This window comes from Myiozetetes cayanensis, unplaced genomic scaffold (genome assembly GCF_022539395.1).
Source record: "Myiozetetes cayanensis isolate MyiCay16 unplaced genomic scaffold, myiCay2020 scf2-11, whole genome shotgun sequence".
In the NCBI taxonomy this organism is placed as follows: Eukaryota; Metazoa; Chordata; class Aves; order Passeriformes; family Tyrannidae; genus Myiozetetes; species Myiozetetes cayanensis.
Window position 1 is genome coordinate 27753619 of NW_026087411.1, and position 18805 is coordinate 27772423.

Consider the following 18805-nt stretch of genomic DNA (forward strand, 5'->3'; position numbering starts at 1 on the left):
GAGGAAAAGTCTCCAAAGCAAAAACTGTACTAGGTACCCATGGCAAGGTTTCAACATGAGGAGTGACCTCTGTGAGGAGGGGCCAGCAGTGACTGCTGGACACAGCTTCAACAAACCAACCACAGGGCATGGCTGAGCCTCTCAGCCAACATGGTGGTGCCTCCGTAAAAACCTACTTAAGAAACGGCAGAAAACATCAGAGAGGGAGAGGAGGAGAGAACAGTGGGGGTGAGGAGGAGGTGCCCCATGGCAGAATAGGCACTCCTGGAAGGAACACACACTTGTGGACACACGCTTCTGAAGGACTCATGTCAGAGCACCAGCAGTTTGAGTTTCAAAACTAATTTTCCAAGGACAGCCATGAGAGAGCCCTTAAATCAGAGCAACAGGGTTGCATATACGTTCCTCCTGCAAAACCACCTTCAGTGGCTGTCTACATACACAGGGCAAGGTTATTCTCCCTCTCTGTCCAGAAAAGTAGATATTTGCTTTTCTGAAACCAAGCAAGTCCTGCCAGAAGCAAGTCTGTGGGAACATGCTGGACCCTAGCTGACTGACCTCAAGTCCACTGAGGGTGCAGACCTGTCACTTCAGGGGTGGACTCACCCTGACTTGGGAGGACTGCTGAGCCATAATGCAACGTGTGGTATGATTAAGCATCCCTGACATCTACTTGAGAGACTAATTAGCAATAAAAGTAATAATCAGCAACAAGATTACAGAGATTGAAAACTACAGAAGCAAGAGGGAGAGTTTTAAGATCGCAGAAAGGTAAATCTGTAAATAAAAAAAAAAAAAACCCTTGTGTCTTAGTGTCTTCTCTATCTTTGCCAAAGAGTGCATAGTTGAGCTCTTTCTGCTCTGGCTTGAACTCACTTGCAGGGTTAGTGGTGAGTCATTAAAATAGCACCTCCATTAAAAGTGGTAGCAGCAAGGCTCAGATACAGAGACACTGACAGACAGACGGGTATTTCTAAATGCTGCGATGAAATAAAAATGTAGGTACATGCACAGAGGAAGGTGTTTGGTGGTCTGAAATATTAGAACCTTTTCCCCTTAAGAAAAAAGTTTCCCAGGAAGACCTTGCAGCCTTCTGTGAGCAAAAATGAGAGCTGCAACATAAATAATCTTCAAACCTCATAAGCAATTTTGGACAGCTATTGTTTTTCAATGCGTGCAGCTCCCGGAGTGTTTCAATGGAAAGTATTGTCACCAGGTTCACATATGCCCGTGGAACCTGCCAAGGGAATAAGCAAACTCAGAGCAAACTCCTGGAGCACAGAGTGCTGCTTTTGCCCCTGCACAACCCCAGCAAACCTCAGGCAGTAGCCTGATGATTCAAGCAGCTTACATTATTTATAACAGAGGTGTCCAAAAGTACTTTCTCAATAATTAATTCCCCACACATACAATACTAAATTACAGCCCCTGCCTGCACTACCTAGTTCTATTTTAAATATTGGTGGATGGTCACTAGAAAATGATGGTTTCAAAAAGGGCCAAAAGAGTTGTTGTATGTCTTAGCATGACTCAGACACCTGCAAGTTCTTCAGGTACTCTCATCATTCTTACCCTTATGTGGAATATCAAAACCTCTCTCTTAATGACCACAAAACCATATTTATTTGCAGCTTAATGAACAAGCAAAACATCTTCTAATCAGTGAATAACATTTTTTTACGATAATTTTACAGTACTTATCCACAGCACATCAGCTAGAACCAAATACTTCTCTAGCCTTTGTAAATATTTTTGTAAGTATTTTACTTCTCCAGTCTTTTTTGTCTTTCACAAAGATTTTCCTGCAAGCAAGCACCTCTGCATACAGCAGTGCTCTGCAGATGGAAGCAACAACACAAATTCTTAATCAATAAACAACGACTGCTTTGCAACCAGAACACAATCCCTGCTCCCAAATACTAGAAAAGTTTGATTTACCTCTTTGTGAAGTAAGTCCAAAGCTGTTTGTAGATTGTAGGTGTAGTTTTCAGGAGAATGGTGAGCCTGTTGAAGCAAGAGGGTTGAAGTTTATTTCCAGTTTATGGAGGCAGGCACAACAGTGACTAGTTAGAGTCTCTCATAGCAGTGTTGATGTTTCTAACTCTTGAGTCAACAGAGTCATAGGAAAACTGTCCTGTCTCTGCTTTTCTTCATTCCCATCACAGGTCTCTCACTTGGAAGAAAAGATCTAGCAGTCACTGGACACCAGTAAGGGTGAAAATTCAGGGGATATTATCAGACATCACAACATCCTCAAGGCCCAGGCTTGCTTGGACTGGTCTTAAAAGCATGGCTAGTAACTCACTAACAAGGACCATATTTTGGAGAAAACAGTTTGTGTAAAAGTAAGTTTGCTGCTGCTACATGGAATGTTAGAACATGTCTCCCATATGCTCCTTACCTGCCACAAACAACAGCTGGCAAAACTCAGGTGTTTATCTGAGAATGAAATAACTCCATATATTTTCAGTGCCAAAATTTCCTTGCTCTATTTTAGTGGTTTAAAGCCTCTAATTTTATCATCTCAAGTAATCCAACTTTTTTTTTTTTTCATTTGAGGAATTATTCAACAGTCAAATAAACTTTCTTATGAGAAACATTTGTCTGATTTTCAGCCTTATTTCTCTCATTTAATTTCAAGGAGAAGTTCCTTGAGAGCCCCACTTGCCAGCTCTACAGAACTAGACAGCTCAGATCCCTTATTCATTTCCTAAACCACAACTCAACAAGAGCATTGTGGTTGGCACTATTTGTATTTGTGCAACATGAAGGTTATTGTGATTTTTGGGTGGGGACATGCTATCTCCTTGCTACTCGCCCCGGTTATGTGCAGTTGCCATTTTGCATTTGGGTCAGGAGCAGAAGGTAGGAATGTTTAATTTGTTCCCTCCTTGTTTTACAACCAACTTACTGTGCTGCTTTGCTATTTTTCACAATTTGAAATTAATCATGCAAAATGAAAAGTATGTGCTCAACTGCTTGTAAGTAGGTAATCTTCATCCCTAAGTGAGGAGTCTGCCACAGCCTTTAACCTCCTCCACACATATCAAGGGCTAGATACAGAATGTATATTATATGCATATACAATATATACTATATTATATATAATTACATTAGCATAAGCTGTGGTTAGAACCTTTCGCATAGTACTGAAAATGGTAAGAGAGCATCAAGTAAGACTCAGGAGTGTGACTGCGCACAAGGCAGAGAGGAGCAAAAACTCTTAACCTTTTAACCACAGGAAGTAAAGTGGTTACGCAACAAAAAGTTAACCTTAGTTAACAGCAAAACAAAAAGTAGCAACAATGATGTAATTTACAGGTGTTCTAAAGATATCGCCAACTTTATCAAAACACCACGCTGGACAATCTGTAGGTCTCAGTACAGTTACATTCCACAGCAGCACAACCAAGACCTACCTTATTTTGGTCTTACCCACTGAGTTCCTCCCTCTCACCCGTACGATGCATAATAACCCTATGCCTGGTTCATGCTGCAGGCAGCAGGGAACTTACTGGATCCTCACAGAAGCTGCATAGGTCATTCCCTCCTATGAAAAGTGTTATGAGTTTCCAGTCAGTCTGAAAATTTATTCTCTGCACACAGAAGGAGATGGAATAAAAGTTATTAACTAAAAAAAAGGAGGAAGAGGCAGGCAACACACTAAATAGAATTTTCCCATTTCTCAGAGTACCTGGCTATCATTCTCTAAGCATCCACAAAAAAAAAAGTTGTTAGTCATGACTGAAGATGTACAAAGTACTATGATCTAAACCAGGTTTACAATATCAGTGGCATCATGCAAAATTATTTGCTTCAGAAAACTGTTGCTCAAAATCTCGTCTATATGTTTTTCTTAGTAATATCTTGTGTATACAGAGTGACTCCTCCTGCAGTTCTAGAAATATATCTTCACTGCAAAAATTATGGTATGTGGTTTACTGTGTCATAAGTATTGCAGCTATCCTGCTGGAAAACCCTGGAGGGCAATATATTTCAGTCTTGCTCTGAGACAAACGGTAAAGAATAGTGGGGCAATATTAATTCTATCTAACAATAATGGTAAAAAATTAAATCACTTTTTTTCTTCTGGATGGATTTTGCAAAGGGATAGATAACTAAATCAAGGTGATGCTACTGTAAATAAACACCTTCTTAGTTTTGAGGAAAGGTTCATATATGCTTAGTACCATTTAGTGGTGGTTGTGCTCAGTATCCTAATGCTTTAATTTCAGTGCAAAACAGTAAGGAAAGCAGCAATAGAATGTTGGCCTCAAGTGGTTTAAAAACATCTTTCTCCAAACTCAGGAGGCAACACATCCCAGCTAGTAAACATGCTGTTCAGTAGCTTGGTGTCAAAACGTACTTATCCAAATTACAAGAGGGGAATTTTTTCCTCCTTTTAAAAAACAGGTGTTCTAAAAAGAGTGGAAAAAAAGGAGCTCTTAAATCGAAGGTATATGACCTCTACCAGAAAGAAGTTTATTAGTTAAATAAAAATGTTTACTATTTAAACAAAAGGTATTTGCATTGATTTCTGTTGTAAAACATTCTCAGTCTGGTAAATACGACAGAATAGTGCTTAGAGGCCTTGAATTGTTAGAATGAAAACCATCCAACCCCTTCATTGTTAGTTGTTATTCTTTTTAATCTCATTTCAGATACAGCCATCAGATCGAAATCTTGTTTACAAGAAAGTGAACCGAAAAGAAAGGTACTGCAAATATTTTTGCCAATATGTATGCACCAGAGTATTTACACTAGACATTCACACAGAGTTATCTTGAAGGCTTTTTGGCCGCTTTCCAAATGCACAATTGGAAAGCCAAACTATTATAATGTAACTTAGGTCAGTGATTGCATAGCACATTTGTCAAATTAGAAATAGCAAACATTCAAACACGAGCTGAGGTGAAAAATATGCAAGCAATCCTCAGCCTAATATGTGTTTTACAGACCATTAATCAAATAGTTCCTAACAACAAACATGTAAGTCAAAAATCAGCTGATGACTAGATGAAAGAAGGGACTAAAATATTTTTAAAGAAAACAAGTCCCTTCTGCACTTCACATGTTCACTCCACATGATTTGCTACTTGAAAAGCTTGCCCTCAACATGCTAGCATATATCATTATTGCTGGTAAAACCATCTGCTTACAAGATAATTAATAGCACCACAGCAAAATCCTCATAGAAAGAAAGTTCTGTCATCTCACAGGGTGACATAGGTTGGGAGTGGAAAAGACAGCACTGAATTTATAACCACTTCCAGTAAAAAAGATAAGAAGGTCACAGTTAGGCGTGTTTGATAGTAACTATCCCATGCTGATACAAATTAATTTAAGAGAAAGTCACAGATTATTTTGTGCTGACTCACACTGTGTACCGGGAAGGATTACACTGTACACTGCTGTACCTACAGCTTTATGTTTGACATTCACTGTTGGCATCTGCTGTTGGTCTGCTAGAAATCATGATGACGTGTAACTCGTGTAACTTCATTATAAAGATATTAATGATAGGTTAAACTCACAGTATTGTTCTTCATGCGGTCCACCAGTTTTCTAACCTGTTGAGGAACATCTCTAAAAATAAAAGTAAAATCACAAAAGTAAAATAATGAAAATAAAAAAGGAATCCTGCGTAGCCAGCAAGACAAGGAGGAAAGCTGATGAACAGACATCCCTCATATAATGGCTAAAAACCACTGAGAAAGTCAACTACTCATTGAATGGAATATATGATGACCAAAATAGGCTATATTCTGAGACAGTGATGATTAAAGAAAAAAAAAAATAATTAGCATCCAACAGGCACTCGAGTACTCTGCAAATGCTGCATAGTTACGCTTCTACAAGATATACAGTAAATGCACTTTTCTTCTTCACAGCATCAGACAGATGCTGTCAATACACATATCATCTGTGCATATATCAGTGTTATTATAAGGCCTCAAGCCACTGAAATTCATCTTATAAGAAACATTTCCAATGGAAAAAAAAGTAGTTTAAAAATTGTACTGAAGAATGAGCATAGTGATCTCCAGTTAATTCCCAGCTCTGCCAGACCAGGAATTAAACAACCCACAATTTTTATTTAGTGTCTCTACACAAACTCTTGGTCCTGCTGACAAGAACATTTGAATATACCTCCCATAAAATGGGGATATATTTTCTCTGACTCACAACAGGACAGGGATGTGAAGCTTTATGATCAGTGCTGGTAAAGTGCTTTGGCTTTCTTGGTTGAAAATCCTGGAGAAAGTATTGCTTTTGTTGTTAATTTATTTGACATAGATTAGAAACACTGCAAAGTGCTCATCACATTTCATGGCCCTCATGCTAAAGTTGGGCTAAAGAAATGTCTTTGGGTTTGCCTACCTGACTTATTGTGCTCCTGCCAAAGTCCAGGAATTGGGCTTTTTTAGTCACAAAAGAGTTTTTCAGAAAAAAAAAAAAATCAAATTTCTAGTAAAGTTAAAAGAGTTTTCCTCTTACTCTGCACGAGCACCAGCCACGGCTTGGTTGAGTGCAGCATTTTGTGAATTCTCCGATCCAGTGCCAGTGGAATACCCTACCAAGGTTGGGTTGAACTCACGAAGAATATCTGCAGAGAAAGACAGCACCCTGCAATGTTGCTTCCCACAGCAGGTAGCAAATGAGGCTATGAAGATTAGACCTTAGTAAACGACTATTAAAAAGCTTTAGGAGATACCTTAAAAAAAAAAACCACCAGACATCTTTAAGTATAACAAACATGGAGATCCATCACCATACAACTATTTCCCAGCCTTCAAGATCTCTGAATTTCATGAACTCAGATATCTGATCACCTAACACAATCATCTTGGCTAGCAGCACCACTTTGCCTGGTAAGTGAGGCTGGGTAACCCTACACTCAAGCAGGAGATTCTCATGCCATCATGCTCTAACTGCAAATGGTTTGGAATCAAATCCCTTAGTCCAATCTCCCCAGATGTATTAACCCCAAAGACCCCAGATTCCCTTCTAGATCTTAGGTTACAAACCAGCCTGACAAACACCTCAGATCTAAAATGTCCTGACCTTTAAAAAGCATGTAAAATCTGATCTTGTAATGTGATTCTGCTCCTGCCTGAAACAACTTTCTCATACAGTCAAAATAGTTTTAGGCTATGAGCTAAGATTTTTGATTCATCTACCCCAAGCATATATTGGACAGAACTATAACCAACAGAAGAATACTGAAGCAACCAAACCCTAACAATTACAAAATACATGCACAGCATATTATAGTCGGTTTGTTATGCAACCTTTACTGAGGACTGGACATTAAACACAAAGGGATTGGTTGTGTCATGCTACAAATTATAACTCTTTCCTGTGTCTCCTCTTATAATAGCAGGTGTTTTAATGATAAACAGCTCCGATATTTATCAAATTTAGGACGAAAGTCACTTACTTGGTAGTGTCGTGACTGTGCTTATGTTTTCATTTCCTCCAACACTGTTAAAAAGAAAGAACAGGAAAAAAGTGTTCCAAGGTAGGATGGACTCGGTAAGGCAGCAGGCCAGGTAAGAGACCGCCCCCTTTTGGGGGTTCTGCAGATGTACACAGCACACTCTCGCGGTCGTGCTAAGCCGAAGCAGCTCCTGGTGTGCGTACCCAAGGGGTCACGACACCAGAAACATCAGAGACACTGCCATCATCATGACAATCGTATTAGAAGCCCGCTACACTACCTGTCCTTACAACTCTTTCACATGTTTTGGCATATGTTCAAACCTAGCTGAAAGAAATTATTTTTTTTTTTTTAGCTGCTGTCTTTGCTATTGTTGCACCTGTTAAAATATTTATTATTTCCACTTTCAGTTAACAAAACTTTTGTGTCCGTAACAAGAAGTTCTAGAAGCATATATTTCAGAGTAATAAGTATAATCAATACCTTTGCCTCCCCTTGCTTCCATTTGACTCAAGTGGAAGAATACTACTAGACTGGTAAAATTCACCATTAGGTCTTTGTGCTCTTTACTCTCCTTCATGCTGTAGAATAGAATATACTAGCACACATTTTTTCCCCTAAAATTTCGGTAGATTATTATTAAAGATCAAAATATACAATGTTTGACTTAGAACATGTCTCCAGTATCCCTTTCATCTGAAATAGAATATTTTGAAGTGCACTAGAACAATCCTTGGAAGTGTTAAAGGCTGGATTGGATGGGGCTCTGAGCAACCTGATCCAGTGAAAACTGTCCCTGCCCATGGCATGGGGCTTGGAACAAGATGATCTTTAAGGTCCTTTCCAACCCAGACCTTTCTGTGATTCTATGAACATGTTTAAACTTCTAGAGCTGCAGTGGTTTAGGTTGGTAAGAAATGATGAACAGAAAACAGTCTGACAGGTTTGGTGTTAAATCTTACAGCTGCAGAATAACAAACAAACATGGTTGCCTTTCTTCAGAGTGTCTTTTTGACATGTCTAACAACATGCTGCTTATGTAAAAGTCTTTGACTCATAAAAGTATTGACTCGTAATTAAACTGTCCCACATAATGTAAACAATACTGGAAAAGGATCAAGGAAATAAATCCTGTATACAAAGCAGCAGCAGCAAGAAAGATCCCATTTGGCTTTTTGTAAACCACTAATTTTAAATGAGACAAATGGGTGCTATGGGTCACACTGGGCAAGAGCAGACAGGATATAGAAAGAGCAGGGACAGGAACACAGAATGAGCAAGCCGTGCAATGGCACTGGGGTTAAAAAGTCCCCTTTGCAGTAGCTACAACCCTGAGAGGAGAGAAGACCGTCTTAACAAAGATCCCAGGTCTACTCCAGCCGTGCTACATTGTACTCTAGATAGCCACTAGTTTGAATATTTTATTTATCATGAGTAATAGTACAGCCATGTGCCTCCGCACAAAATGTGAAGTCAAATTCAGTCTCTCCAAGCCTCCATTTAGTACAAAAACCAACTATACAAATCAAACCATAAGAAAATGGATTCCCTCTCACTGGGAGGAAATTCCTGTGACTCACCTCCAAGAAAGACCTCGGTACTGAACCAGGACATTCAGAACATCATGGGGTTTGGACCCTGCCCCGTTAGCTGCCTGGAAGCAGAAGAGGAGTTCACTTTCAGAAAATAAACTTTGCTACAGTAACTAGTTCTCTGACTGATCGTAGTGAAAAGAATTAAAAAGCATATTAACCAAGCAAGCTATGTCATCCTCCCAAAATAGAACAAATCCTTGTTTTCAAGAGGATCAAGGGCTAAAGGTATTTTATTCACTCTATTTCAGTGAATTACCCTCTTCTATCAACTTTGTGATTAGATCAAGTGGGGAAAAATTGGTAGAGAATGTTCAAAATATTCATATAATTCTAAACTTAGATAAGGAAGAAATAAGATAGCAATGGTTCTGAATAATTTATTAAATGTTCCTCACAATGAAAAGTGGTAGAGTGATTTTATGTCTTCCCTCTCTCAGTTTCTCCAAGGAAGACTACAAAGATTTAATAATTAGCACAGAACACATAAGAAACATGAATTATAATATGAGCAGAGAAGCAGTCATCACTAATTGGAGAATCACATCCAGTCTAGGAGTAAAAAGTTTATATAGTTCCAGGAATAATCTTAAAAAAATATCTAAAGGTAAGTTACACCTGATGTTCTAATGCAATTTTACTCGAATATTTAGTTAGTATAAATTAATATGGCTTTATAGGCTTTGGTATTATCACAAATATTTATCATATAGAGATACACAGATATACACAAGTAGCTGCAGAACTTTTTCTTTCTATTCATGCTGCTTACTAACAGATTTCAAGGCCAATACTTTGGGAGATGCCTAGAATCAATAAACGAGAGCAATCATTGTAAGTCCACTCTAGCAGGCTGGTTTTGCCACTGCACAATCTAATCTCTCATCTCCTCCTTGTGTGGTACTGTTGTGGACTTTAAATGGGAACGGTGCACTCAGATTAGACTCATAATCTGACTGCCAATCAGCCAGCCAAGGTGGAGCATGGAAAAGATGATGGGAAAAATGTGTTTGCCTCTATAGAGTGTAACAGAATGTGTTAAAAATTCAGAAATGTTTTTTTCACTGCTAGTTTTATTGATGGTTATCCAGTGATCTTTACTTACTGTGATCGAATCTCCCACTGCGGCAATCACCCGAATATCTGCCGGTTTCAAATTATGAACTAACAAATAAAAAATAAAGGTGGTGTAAGGGAAAGAGGAAAGAAAGAAAACTTCAAATTGTGATGGTTGTCAGAAGTTTTCCTAAGGATAGGCATAATAAAGCATTGCAAAGACAGTATTTTTAATCTTAATGACAGCATTAGCTCAGAATCACAGACACTGACAGGCATCTAAACAGAAATGATTCTTGGTACCACAACTGGGCCATAGCTACAATGGCAAAGGAGACAGAAAGGTTTCAGTCTTGCACCTGTTGTTACTCAGATTCCTTTTAGCTGCTGAAAACAACTGAAAAGCAGGTACAGCTCTGGTGCCAGCACAGAACAGATATTTGGGAACCATTACAGCTTCGAAGGTAAGACAAAACTGACTTAAGGACAGAACTCCACCTCAGAGTGCAGTAACAAGAGCCCCTACAGTTTTGCCACCCTGCAAATGAAGGACTTGACTGCCTCCTGCCTTTTCCACTGTCACTTCTTTGTTTGTACATGGAAGGTGTAGTTGCATAAGCTATCACCATCCTTGAGGGAGAACTTGTATCTTGCTATACAACTACTGACATTGTTCCAAAAAGGATCTTAAAAGCCACAGTCAACAGAGAGCACTACTCCAAAGGAAAGAGTACTTCTCCTGACTGGACAGGAACCCAGTTCCTGTTGTCCCTCTATCATCATATGAAGTAGCTCTATGATAAAAATGCATAGGACTTTACCTGAAACCGGAACTGTATCAGATGGATCCCGGTCAGTACAGGGAATATTTGTTCCATAACTTCTCTCCTGCAAAGACAGACAGGGCAAGATTTCACATCAGTCTCACTATACTCCGGTTGTGATAAAACATTTATGTGTCAGAGCATTAGATTAATGAAATTCCCACATACTTCGTATACAACTACCCAGCTCATCCTGTCCTCAGTCTATGCTTTTTGAAGGCAGACACAAACTCAGCCTGCTCAGAACTCTTATGGCCTTACTAGCACAACTGTTTCAAATTCTGTGCCATGCTGTGCTCAGCTATGCAACATTCTGTGTGCCCATACTCTGAATATCTTATTGCAAGAAACTGTTTGAGTATCCCAGCACAAAATTGTTCCTTAGCCAGGAGGTCAAGAGCCTGTCTTCTCCATATGCAGCCCTGTATGTGCAGCCAGAGATTTGCCCTCCTGGCTCTCGGGTTGCAGCCTAGTGTCAGAAACACTCACCAAGGTCTACTGTTAGTGAAGGTTGACCATCAGTATATCAGAGGAAACCACCACATAAGACCCAAAAATACGCTTTTGCTCCAAATCTCTCAGCAGAACGCCTTATATAGGCTAACTTGCCTAAGGAAAAGATACTTGTGTGTCTTGTCCCATTGTTCTCGTTTGGGGTTTTAATTTTTTATTAACTAGCCCTAACCAAACGACCACCAACATAACAGTGTTGCTGCTTGCCTTCTTTACACCTCCTACACTACAGCTACTTCCAAAAATCAGAGTGGTAGGTACCATTGCCCCATGGAGAGGTCTATACACCCCAAGCAACTAACAAAGCAGATGGTATTATGTTAAAATGAGAGGAGCAAAGTTTGTTACAATTCCAATGATGAACAGGCCATTTTGAGTGCAGATATGGTCTAGACACCGTGTTCTGAGGCATTAAAATTAACATTATCACCTCCCTCTGTAGCTGCTTGGGAACACCAAGTTCTGCTCAGAATCAGAGTACGATGACTTAAAAATTACAATCGTGGTTGTTTTTCTCCACACATCTAATCTGAAACTACCGCATTAAAAAAAATAAATCCATTAGTCTTCAGTTTTACTATGGTGTAAATGAGATGAAATTAGACCCACATAGTGGTCAAATCTGATCTAGTTTCCTCCATGGTAGGAATAAACAGTCCCATTTCCACTATCTTCTTATCCCAGGGAAAAAAAACGTTATTATCCAGATGTTTAACATAGGTTCTTAACAGTAAAGGCAAGACTTACTTACTTTAGAGTGGCTGAACACATCTACTTCAAATCTACTAAGACCTACTCTTTAAAACCCATCAAGGAGAAAATGTGCAATTAAGCACCTGACTATTTAGTCAAGCATGGAAACAAAGAGCTGGAACTTTGTATTTAGTTTTCCCAGGCAGCACTGTTAATTTAGGCTACAACACACTCTTGCCACCTGCCCCATTCCCTGGAATACACTCAGTCCACCTGATGCAAACAGTCCTACTGTACCTGAGATGTTTCTTTGGTGTTTGATGTCTTCAGGGAAGATGAATAATTACTATTTCTATATGTAAACAAATACGGATTTTCCTGCAGAGTGAAGAGAGCATGTTTACCAACACTAGCAGAAACGGAGTCAGCTGATGTTAAAGTATTTTGGCTACATTTTCAAAGAGAAAAAAATTAATCTTTACAGTATTAATTTTTGAATGAACATTGCATTAGTGAAGTGAACCAGGTTAGACCTGAAAGTTAAGCCCTGGTCGCGAGCTTTGCCCTAGGTATGCTCTAGGCACAGCACCACCTCTTGCCTTAAACCTAACATCAAACAAAACACAGAATTCAATTTCCTTGATGTTTTAATTGCTGTTTAGCAGCTTTTGGATGCCAGTAATATTTTATCATTATCAAATTATTAAAGTCAGAGTTTAAATGCAAAAACATTCAAGAACCTGTTCTTTGAACCTGAGATGCTCAGATCCTGAAGATATTACTGGACTATTGACAGCTCCAGGAAGTGGAACAGGTAAACCTGGCAGCAGAGTCAAATCACGGAAAGTCTAGCTTATATAAAATAGATGGAATCAATTTTATTTGTGAGATGTTTTAACACTGATAATGCACCTCATACCTGCAATTAGTAAATTCAGATTAGCTAGATATGTTTTGAATCAAAAAAATCTGACACAGATGATTTAACTGATTTTTTTCACAAGTTCTTGTTTTCAGTTTCATCTGTATAAAATAAAGAGTCTGTGTCAACGAACTTTAAGAACACTCAGTTTTTAGCAGCACAATATCTTGGGCAGATGCATATTCCCAAGAACTTCAGAAAACAACAATAATATTTGGAAACTTGGAAATTCTGCAGAGTGAATAAAATCTCAAAATGATAAGGAAGCCCTTTTACCTGAGATGGACATTGGACCTCAACAATTTTTGTGACACCATAAGGCTGCTTCTGTCCAACTGGTTGCATCTGAAAAGGGAGAGAAGAGGGGAATTGTACACATGCTGTGTATGGGAGGGAAGGGAGAGCAGCAGCAATGCAAAGGCTCTAATGCCTGGAGTCTTCTGTCAGGCTCAGATATATATATATATATTTTTAAACATATATATTTAAAAATTTCTTTTGTTTATGATAAACATTTATCTATGCATAACATATCACATGTATACCTATGAAAGCAAGGAGTTGAAAACAAGGCATCTCACATGTGCAGACTGTCCTCCCATTGTCATTAAGACTTCCATCCACACATAACTCTGCTTTTGGGAATGTTGACCCTGTAAGTGTTGCTCATTTATCCTACCTTCCAGAACTGTTTCATTATCTACATTTTCATACATGTTAGGCAACACCAAAAGGTGCATTCCAGCTCCACGTAGAGGCTTAAAAGCATTTACATTTGTTGGCCTTCTTGTAACAAGATGGAAAAGGGATTATTGTAATGAAAAATTATGGAACGATTCAAAACTCAATACTGACAGCACAAAGGGGCAAATACCACAAAGAATCACTTCACCTGTTCAGGCAGCTTGCTGGGTGCTAATTAAATTGCAATCACACACAGAGGAATTGGCTGACAGTTTAGATCCCTCAGTGTGTGTCTGCTCAGTTTGGCACCACAGCAGCTGCTAGAAGCATCAGACCACGTAATAAACAGGATGGAAAGGACTGGAAAATACAACAGTAGCAGGTTTGATGTTACCAATACACTCTGGGTAGGAATGTTATATTCTATTTGGGTTGTTCCATCAGTGAAAATAACGAGAAAATTCAGAGTTTATATTCTTCTAGAGAAGCATGAAAGAAACAGTCTGTGCTTTACTGTATATGTGTGTGTGAGAGAGAGGAATAAAGGAATAAGAGGGATAAAAGCTATTTAAATACATTCTTGAAAGAAAATATATACTTCCAGCACAGAATCATCCCACAGAACATGGGACAACGGGGTATTTCTTGGCTGGAAATCAATTTCAAACAAGTATTAGACACGTGTACGTTGTTGGGATTTGGGTGATGAGAACAAATTTCTCCAGAAGGCAGTAAGTTCCAGATGGCTCACACACTGTTCTTCCAGCAGAGACCGACAGCTCCTGTGCAGCACAGCTGCAAGTTTCTGGTTGGGAAATGGGGCTCCAAGTCTGTACTGTGGCCAGACAAAACCTCCCCTGGATTCCAACACATCTGTCATGCAGGCTGGTTGGTGTGCCGGTCTGCTCTGGTACTGCAGCAGGTTCTAACTCAGTGTAAACCCCTGAACACAGCAGAAAGGCAGAGGCAGCCTCCTGGTGGTGTTCCCTCCCATTCAGGTCCTTGCCTGGTTTCATTTTCTCTCTTGCTTGCAGGATAGGATTGTTTTGGTTTGGGTTTTTTTGTTACACAGAAGAAAGGCAAAAGAAAAGAAGCTTTTAACACACATGAAAGGAGCTTTGCCCCAGATATACATCCAGAGGTAAAATTGTAGGCATTTACCAAAATTAATCAACCAGTCTCTCTGTGGTAAACATCAAAGTTGTCCAAGTAAACAGCCAACCTCTCTCAGCTTTTCCAAGCTGCCCAATGTCATTTAGCTGACTGTTCTCTGGTGTGCTTAGCATATGAATTTCACTGTTCCTGGAGAGCTCAAACTGTTTTGGTAAAGTATCCAGTCCTGCCTAGAACAAGCCCTTAGCCCCTGCTAGCTCAGCTTCTTTTCAGAATTGCAGCCCTATGGCCAATTGCCACTAGATTTTCAAGGTTTTGCCCTTTGGACAATAAGCAGATATTTATTCCAGGAGGCTGATATCAAGCTGCAAAACAAGGTAAAGGCAGCCTGGCAGGGAGAAGGATGAGTCTCATTCTGCTATCTTTCCTGCTTTACAAGTCATGATCTTGACTTCCTATCAGCTCCTAAGACTGCATTATGGTTTATTTTTTCTTTAAAGAAGTCAGCATAAACTGTTAGCTGGACTTCCCAGTAGAACTTGAGTCACCTTTATCAGGTGAGGACACCTGCCAGTGCTTTTTATGCTGAAAGCATCTTTCATATCTGTCTTTACATCACAGCAGAATACCATCACAAGCAAGCAAGAAATCAACACACAGACATTCCTTTCTGATGACTGCCAGCTGTACTACAAAAATTCCACTAAATCAAAGAGGAGCCAGGAAAACAGATGGGAAAATGAGTTGAGGGGAATGCTGCCATTCCTATTGTCTTCCTTCACACCTGTGGCAAGATATGGTTTTGCCCCATTTTGCTCTTCCTTCAGATCACCTAGGCTGTCTCCTCACTAGAAGAATCACCTCACACTGAAGAAAAACTCTGAAATAAAGCAAATTTGGTATTTGTCTCCTTTATGACAGTGCTCTGGTGGTTCCACAGCAGGCTCACTAGCTGAGTCTGGTTTACTGGCCCTAATGCAACCATCCTTAAAAGCACCACTTCATTTTGCTTATGGTTTTTCATCTCTGCTGTTTCCACAAAATGCTCCTAGCAATTAAAGTGACAAGAATAGACTAACATGCCAAAGAACAGTTTGCTCAAGGACAGAGCACAGTTGGACAAATAAAGCCTGTGCAGAGAAGGTTTAGAGACAGAAAAATGAACCAGAAGGAAAGAGGAAGGCTCTTCTGCTGGCAGAAGCTGCAAATAAAAAATTGTCACCTGAAGGGACAGAAAGAATTTGTTGCAATCTTGGAGTAAGAATTTGAGAGGGCAGAAAAGAGAAATCAGGACTGAGTTGACTGACTATGTCTGCACAAGTCATTGAACTTCAGAAGATAAATCCTGGCCCTCTCCCCTTCTACAGAGCCTGGATTTGGAGGAGCTAAGACACTTGTTTCAGACGGGGATGATGCTTTCACAACTCCTTATGAAGAATATTCAAGATGCCTAGTATTGGATTCTGCATGAATTGGAATCTAAAAGCTGGACAGAAAGAGGCCATGAGGAGAAAAAGAAAAAAACAATGTGCTATAGTCTAGACTTAGAAAAAAATGAATGCAAAGCCCATTAGAAGCACATGAACTCTGCTAATTGCAGAGTATGGTAACAGAAAGGGACATGACTCAAAGTTGGAGGTCAGCTTACCACTGATAAGCCCTGGAAAACCTATTAGTTTATGCTGATCTATTTGCCATAGTTAGATGGATCTTAGAATCCAACACATTCGGTTCAACTGGCCCCAAACAATTCCTGCTGGAGAGACACAAAATGGGCTGGCAAACTGGTGGCACTGTGGTTCCTTTCCAGTCAGAATCACTCCTTTTCTGGTCTAGTTAAAAAAATATTCATTTCATTTCAAAAATTTGCTGATGGAAAAACCATGCTAAGCCAACTTTTCACAGCAAAGTGGATGTTCATACTTAGAGTGGATTGCTCCCAACTAGCAATGGTTAGTATCTGAGGATATGCCATTGCTTTCTAGTGCCCTATAGGTCATGTTTGGGTGACTGTAACTGTGTGATCCAGATAAATATCTCCAACACCGATGAGGACAGACATAGGCAGGTCAAGTAACTCAGTTTCTTTACAGAGAACTGCCAGAAACAGAGAAAATGTTTAACTGACATTTCAGGACTCTCACCTTCAGCATTTGCTTTGCTCATTCAACTAGTGAAACTAATTGCCTAGTGGGACTAAGGCAGAACAACAATAAAAGGTGCCACTATGCATCCATCATGAATCTATTTTATGATAGAAGAACTGGGGTTAGAACTTTGACATTATCACAAGGAACATCACAGATAACAGCAAAGGAGATAACTGGAGCCAGCATGGCTGTTCCAAGGTCTCCTACTAGCTAACTGAAGTCATATTAACTTTAACTAAAAGATAAGATCTTTTATTAAAGTGATGGTACCAGTTTTCTAGATATATCATCTGGTTGAACAGAAGCCTCTTCCTGCAAATCCTGATTCTTCAACTGATCAGGGCTACAAAAGCACTACTACTGCTAGAATTAGCATAAAAGGAAACAAGAACTTGCCAAACTGCATTAATTTATTTTTCAATGTGGTTTACTAAAAGGTAGTTGCAGTACAGTCTTTTTCCTTCATGCTTAGGATAATCTAGACAGACACAGGAATAGCAGGTGCTCTCAGAATAAAATCTTACTACACATGGACTGCAAAACAAGCAAAAAGTCTTTTATATTTAATCAAACTTAATTGACCATTATAGATTCTTCTTAATAAAAAAGTGATGTGTTATAAATTTATTAGAAAAAAAAAGCAGAAGATGTTGAATCTTTTGAAGGAATAGTAAAATCAACATCTTATCCAAAACAACTGATATCAGGGCATATGCAAACGTAATATGCACTAAGCAGTAATATCTTCCTTGGGTCTGCTGAGTTCAAATCCACATGTCTGCCTTTTTGTCTCATTCACATTGAAAAGCAATGCACGTTTCTTTGCTTGCCCCTACCACTAATTTTAAGATGAAACACCTCTAGCTGTACATGCATCCACGCAGTCACACACACAAATGCAGGTCAAGCCTGCAATGGGAAACAGCCTCCTATAGAACTGGTCATTGTGTTCAAGGTCAAGTGGGTCAGAACATCCATGTCACTTTCAAACAATCTCTCCCACCTAGTAGAAGGCACCATTTGTTGGCTCTCCTCAGCTGGACAGGACATCCAACCCCTGAGGAAGTCAGAACAGCTCCTCAAGGTTATCTATCACGTTCTTACTATGAGCATCATCAGCAGAAAGATGATGGCTAAGGAGGAGACAACGGTATGAGACTCATTAGTAATGGAGGCCAGGACAGAGAGAGGACACAGTAGACAGGAGTATAATTGCTATAATCCCAGTTAGGACGAGCCTCATTTGTCCTGTGCTGCCACAGAGGTTAGACTAGCAAAAGAAGGGTCTGTCACAGCTCATTTACTCCCTGAGTCTTCCCAAAGGGCTACTTCGAAAACCTTTCTAAGAAGTTCTTGGTAGTAAGTAGCAGCCACTGAAGAGAGTGAGATTAGTCTTGGGAGTGTAGGGCACTTAGCTTTATTTCAAGAGTAGTCTCTCTGCATAGCTGAGGATAGAAGTCATGGGATAATTCTTATATTCTTTCTTCCCCTGCTTCCTTGCTACTCAAAGTCCGGTTGGTGTGGAGTTGCTACTAGGCATTCCTACTAAGTCCAGTAAGAAATAGTGTCTGTGGTACTGCTTACCATGTTGTTCCAGAGGCCCACAGCCATGAAAATACAGTCTTCCAGAGTTTTCATTTGTGTCTTTGATGTTGCAGTCAAACTGTCCTTCCCCTGAAAGTATTTTGACCATGAGAAAAGAATTAATATTATGGAAAGATGAAATATTCAGCCACAAAAGTTTTCAATCTACAAAATAATATTCATATCCACAAGGAAATCAATCTCTTGTATTCTCTTTAAGCCACTTATTACTG

General features: G+C 39.5%; 1 protein-coding gene across 1 annotated transcript in view; it reads right to left on the minus strand.

Moving 5' to 3' along the window:
- PLB1 (phospholipase B1) overlaps positions 1-18805 on the minus strand; it is a 79840-nt gene that overhangs the window by 42830 nt on the left and 18205 nt on the right. The window contains exons 14-25 of the mRNA XM_050315390.1: positions 18573-18662; positions 13318-13386; positions 12417-12497; positions 10911-10977; positions 10139-10197; positions 9022-9095; positions 7442-7485; positions 6499-6607; positions 5535-5586; positions 3516-3596; positions 1939-2004; positions 1137-1237 (exon numbers count right to left, since the gene is read on the minus strand). Coding sequence (XP_050171347.1) covers positions 1137-1237; positions 1939-2004; positions 3516-3596; positions 5535-5586; positions 6499-6607; positions 7442-7485; positions 9022-9095; positions 10139-10197; positions 10911-10977; positions 12417-12497; positions 13318-13386; positions 18573-18662 — 893 coding nt within the window. The remainder of the gene's footprint in view (positions 1-1136; positions 1238-1938; positions 2005-3515; positions 3597-5534; positions 5587-6498; positions 6608-7441; positions 7486-9021; positions 9096-10138; positions 10198-10910; positions 10978-12416; positions 12498-13317; positions 13387-18572; positions 18663-18805) is intronic.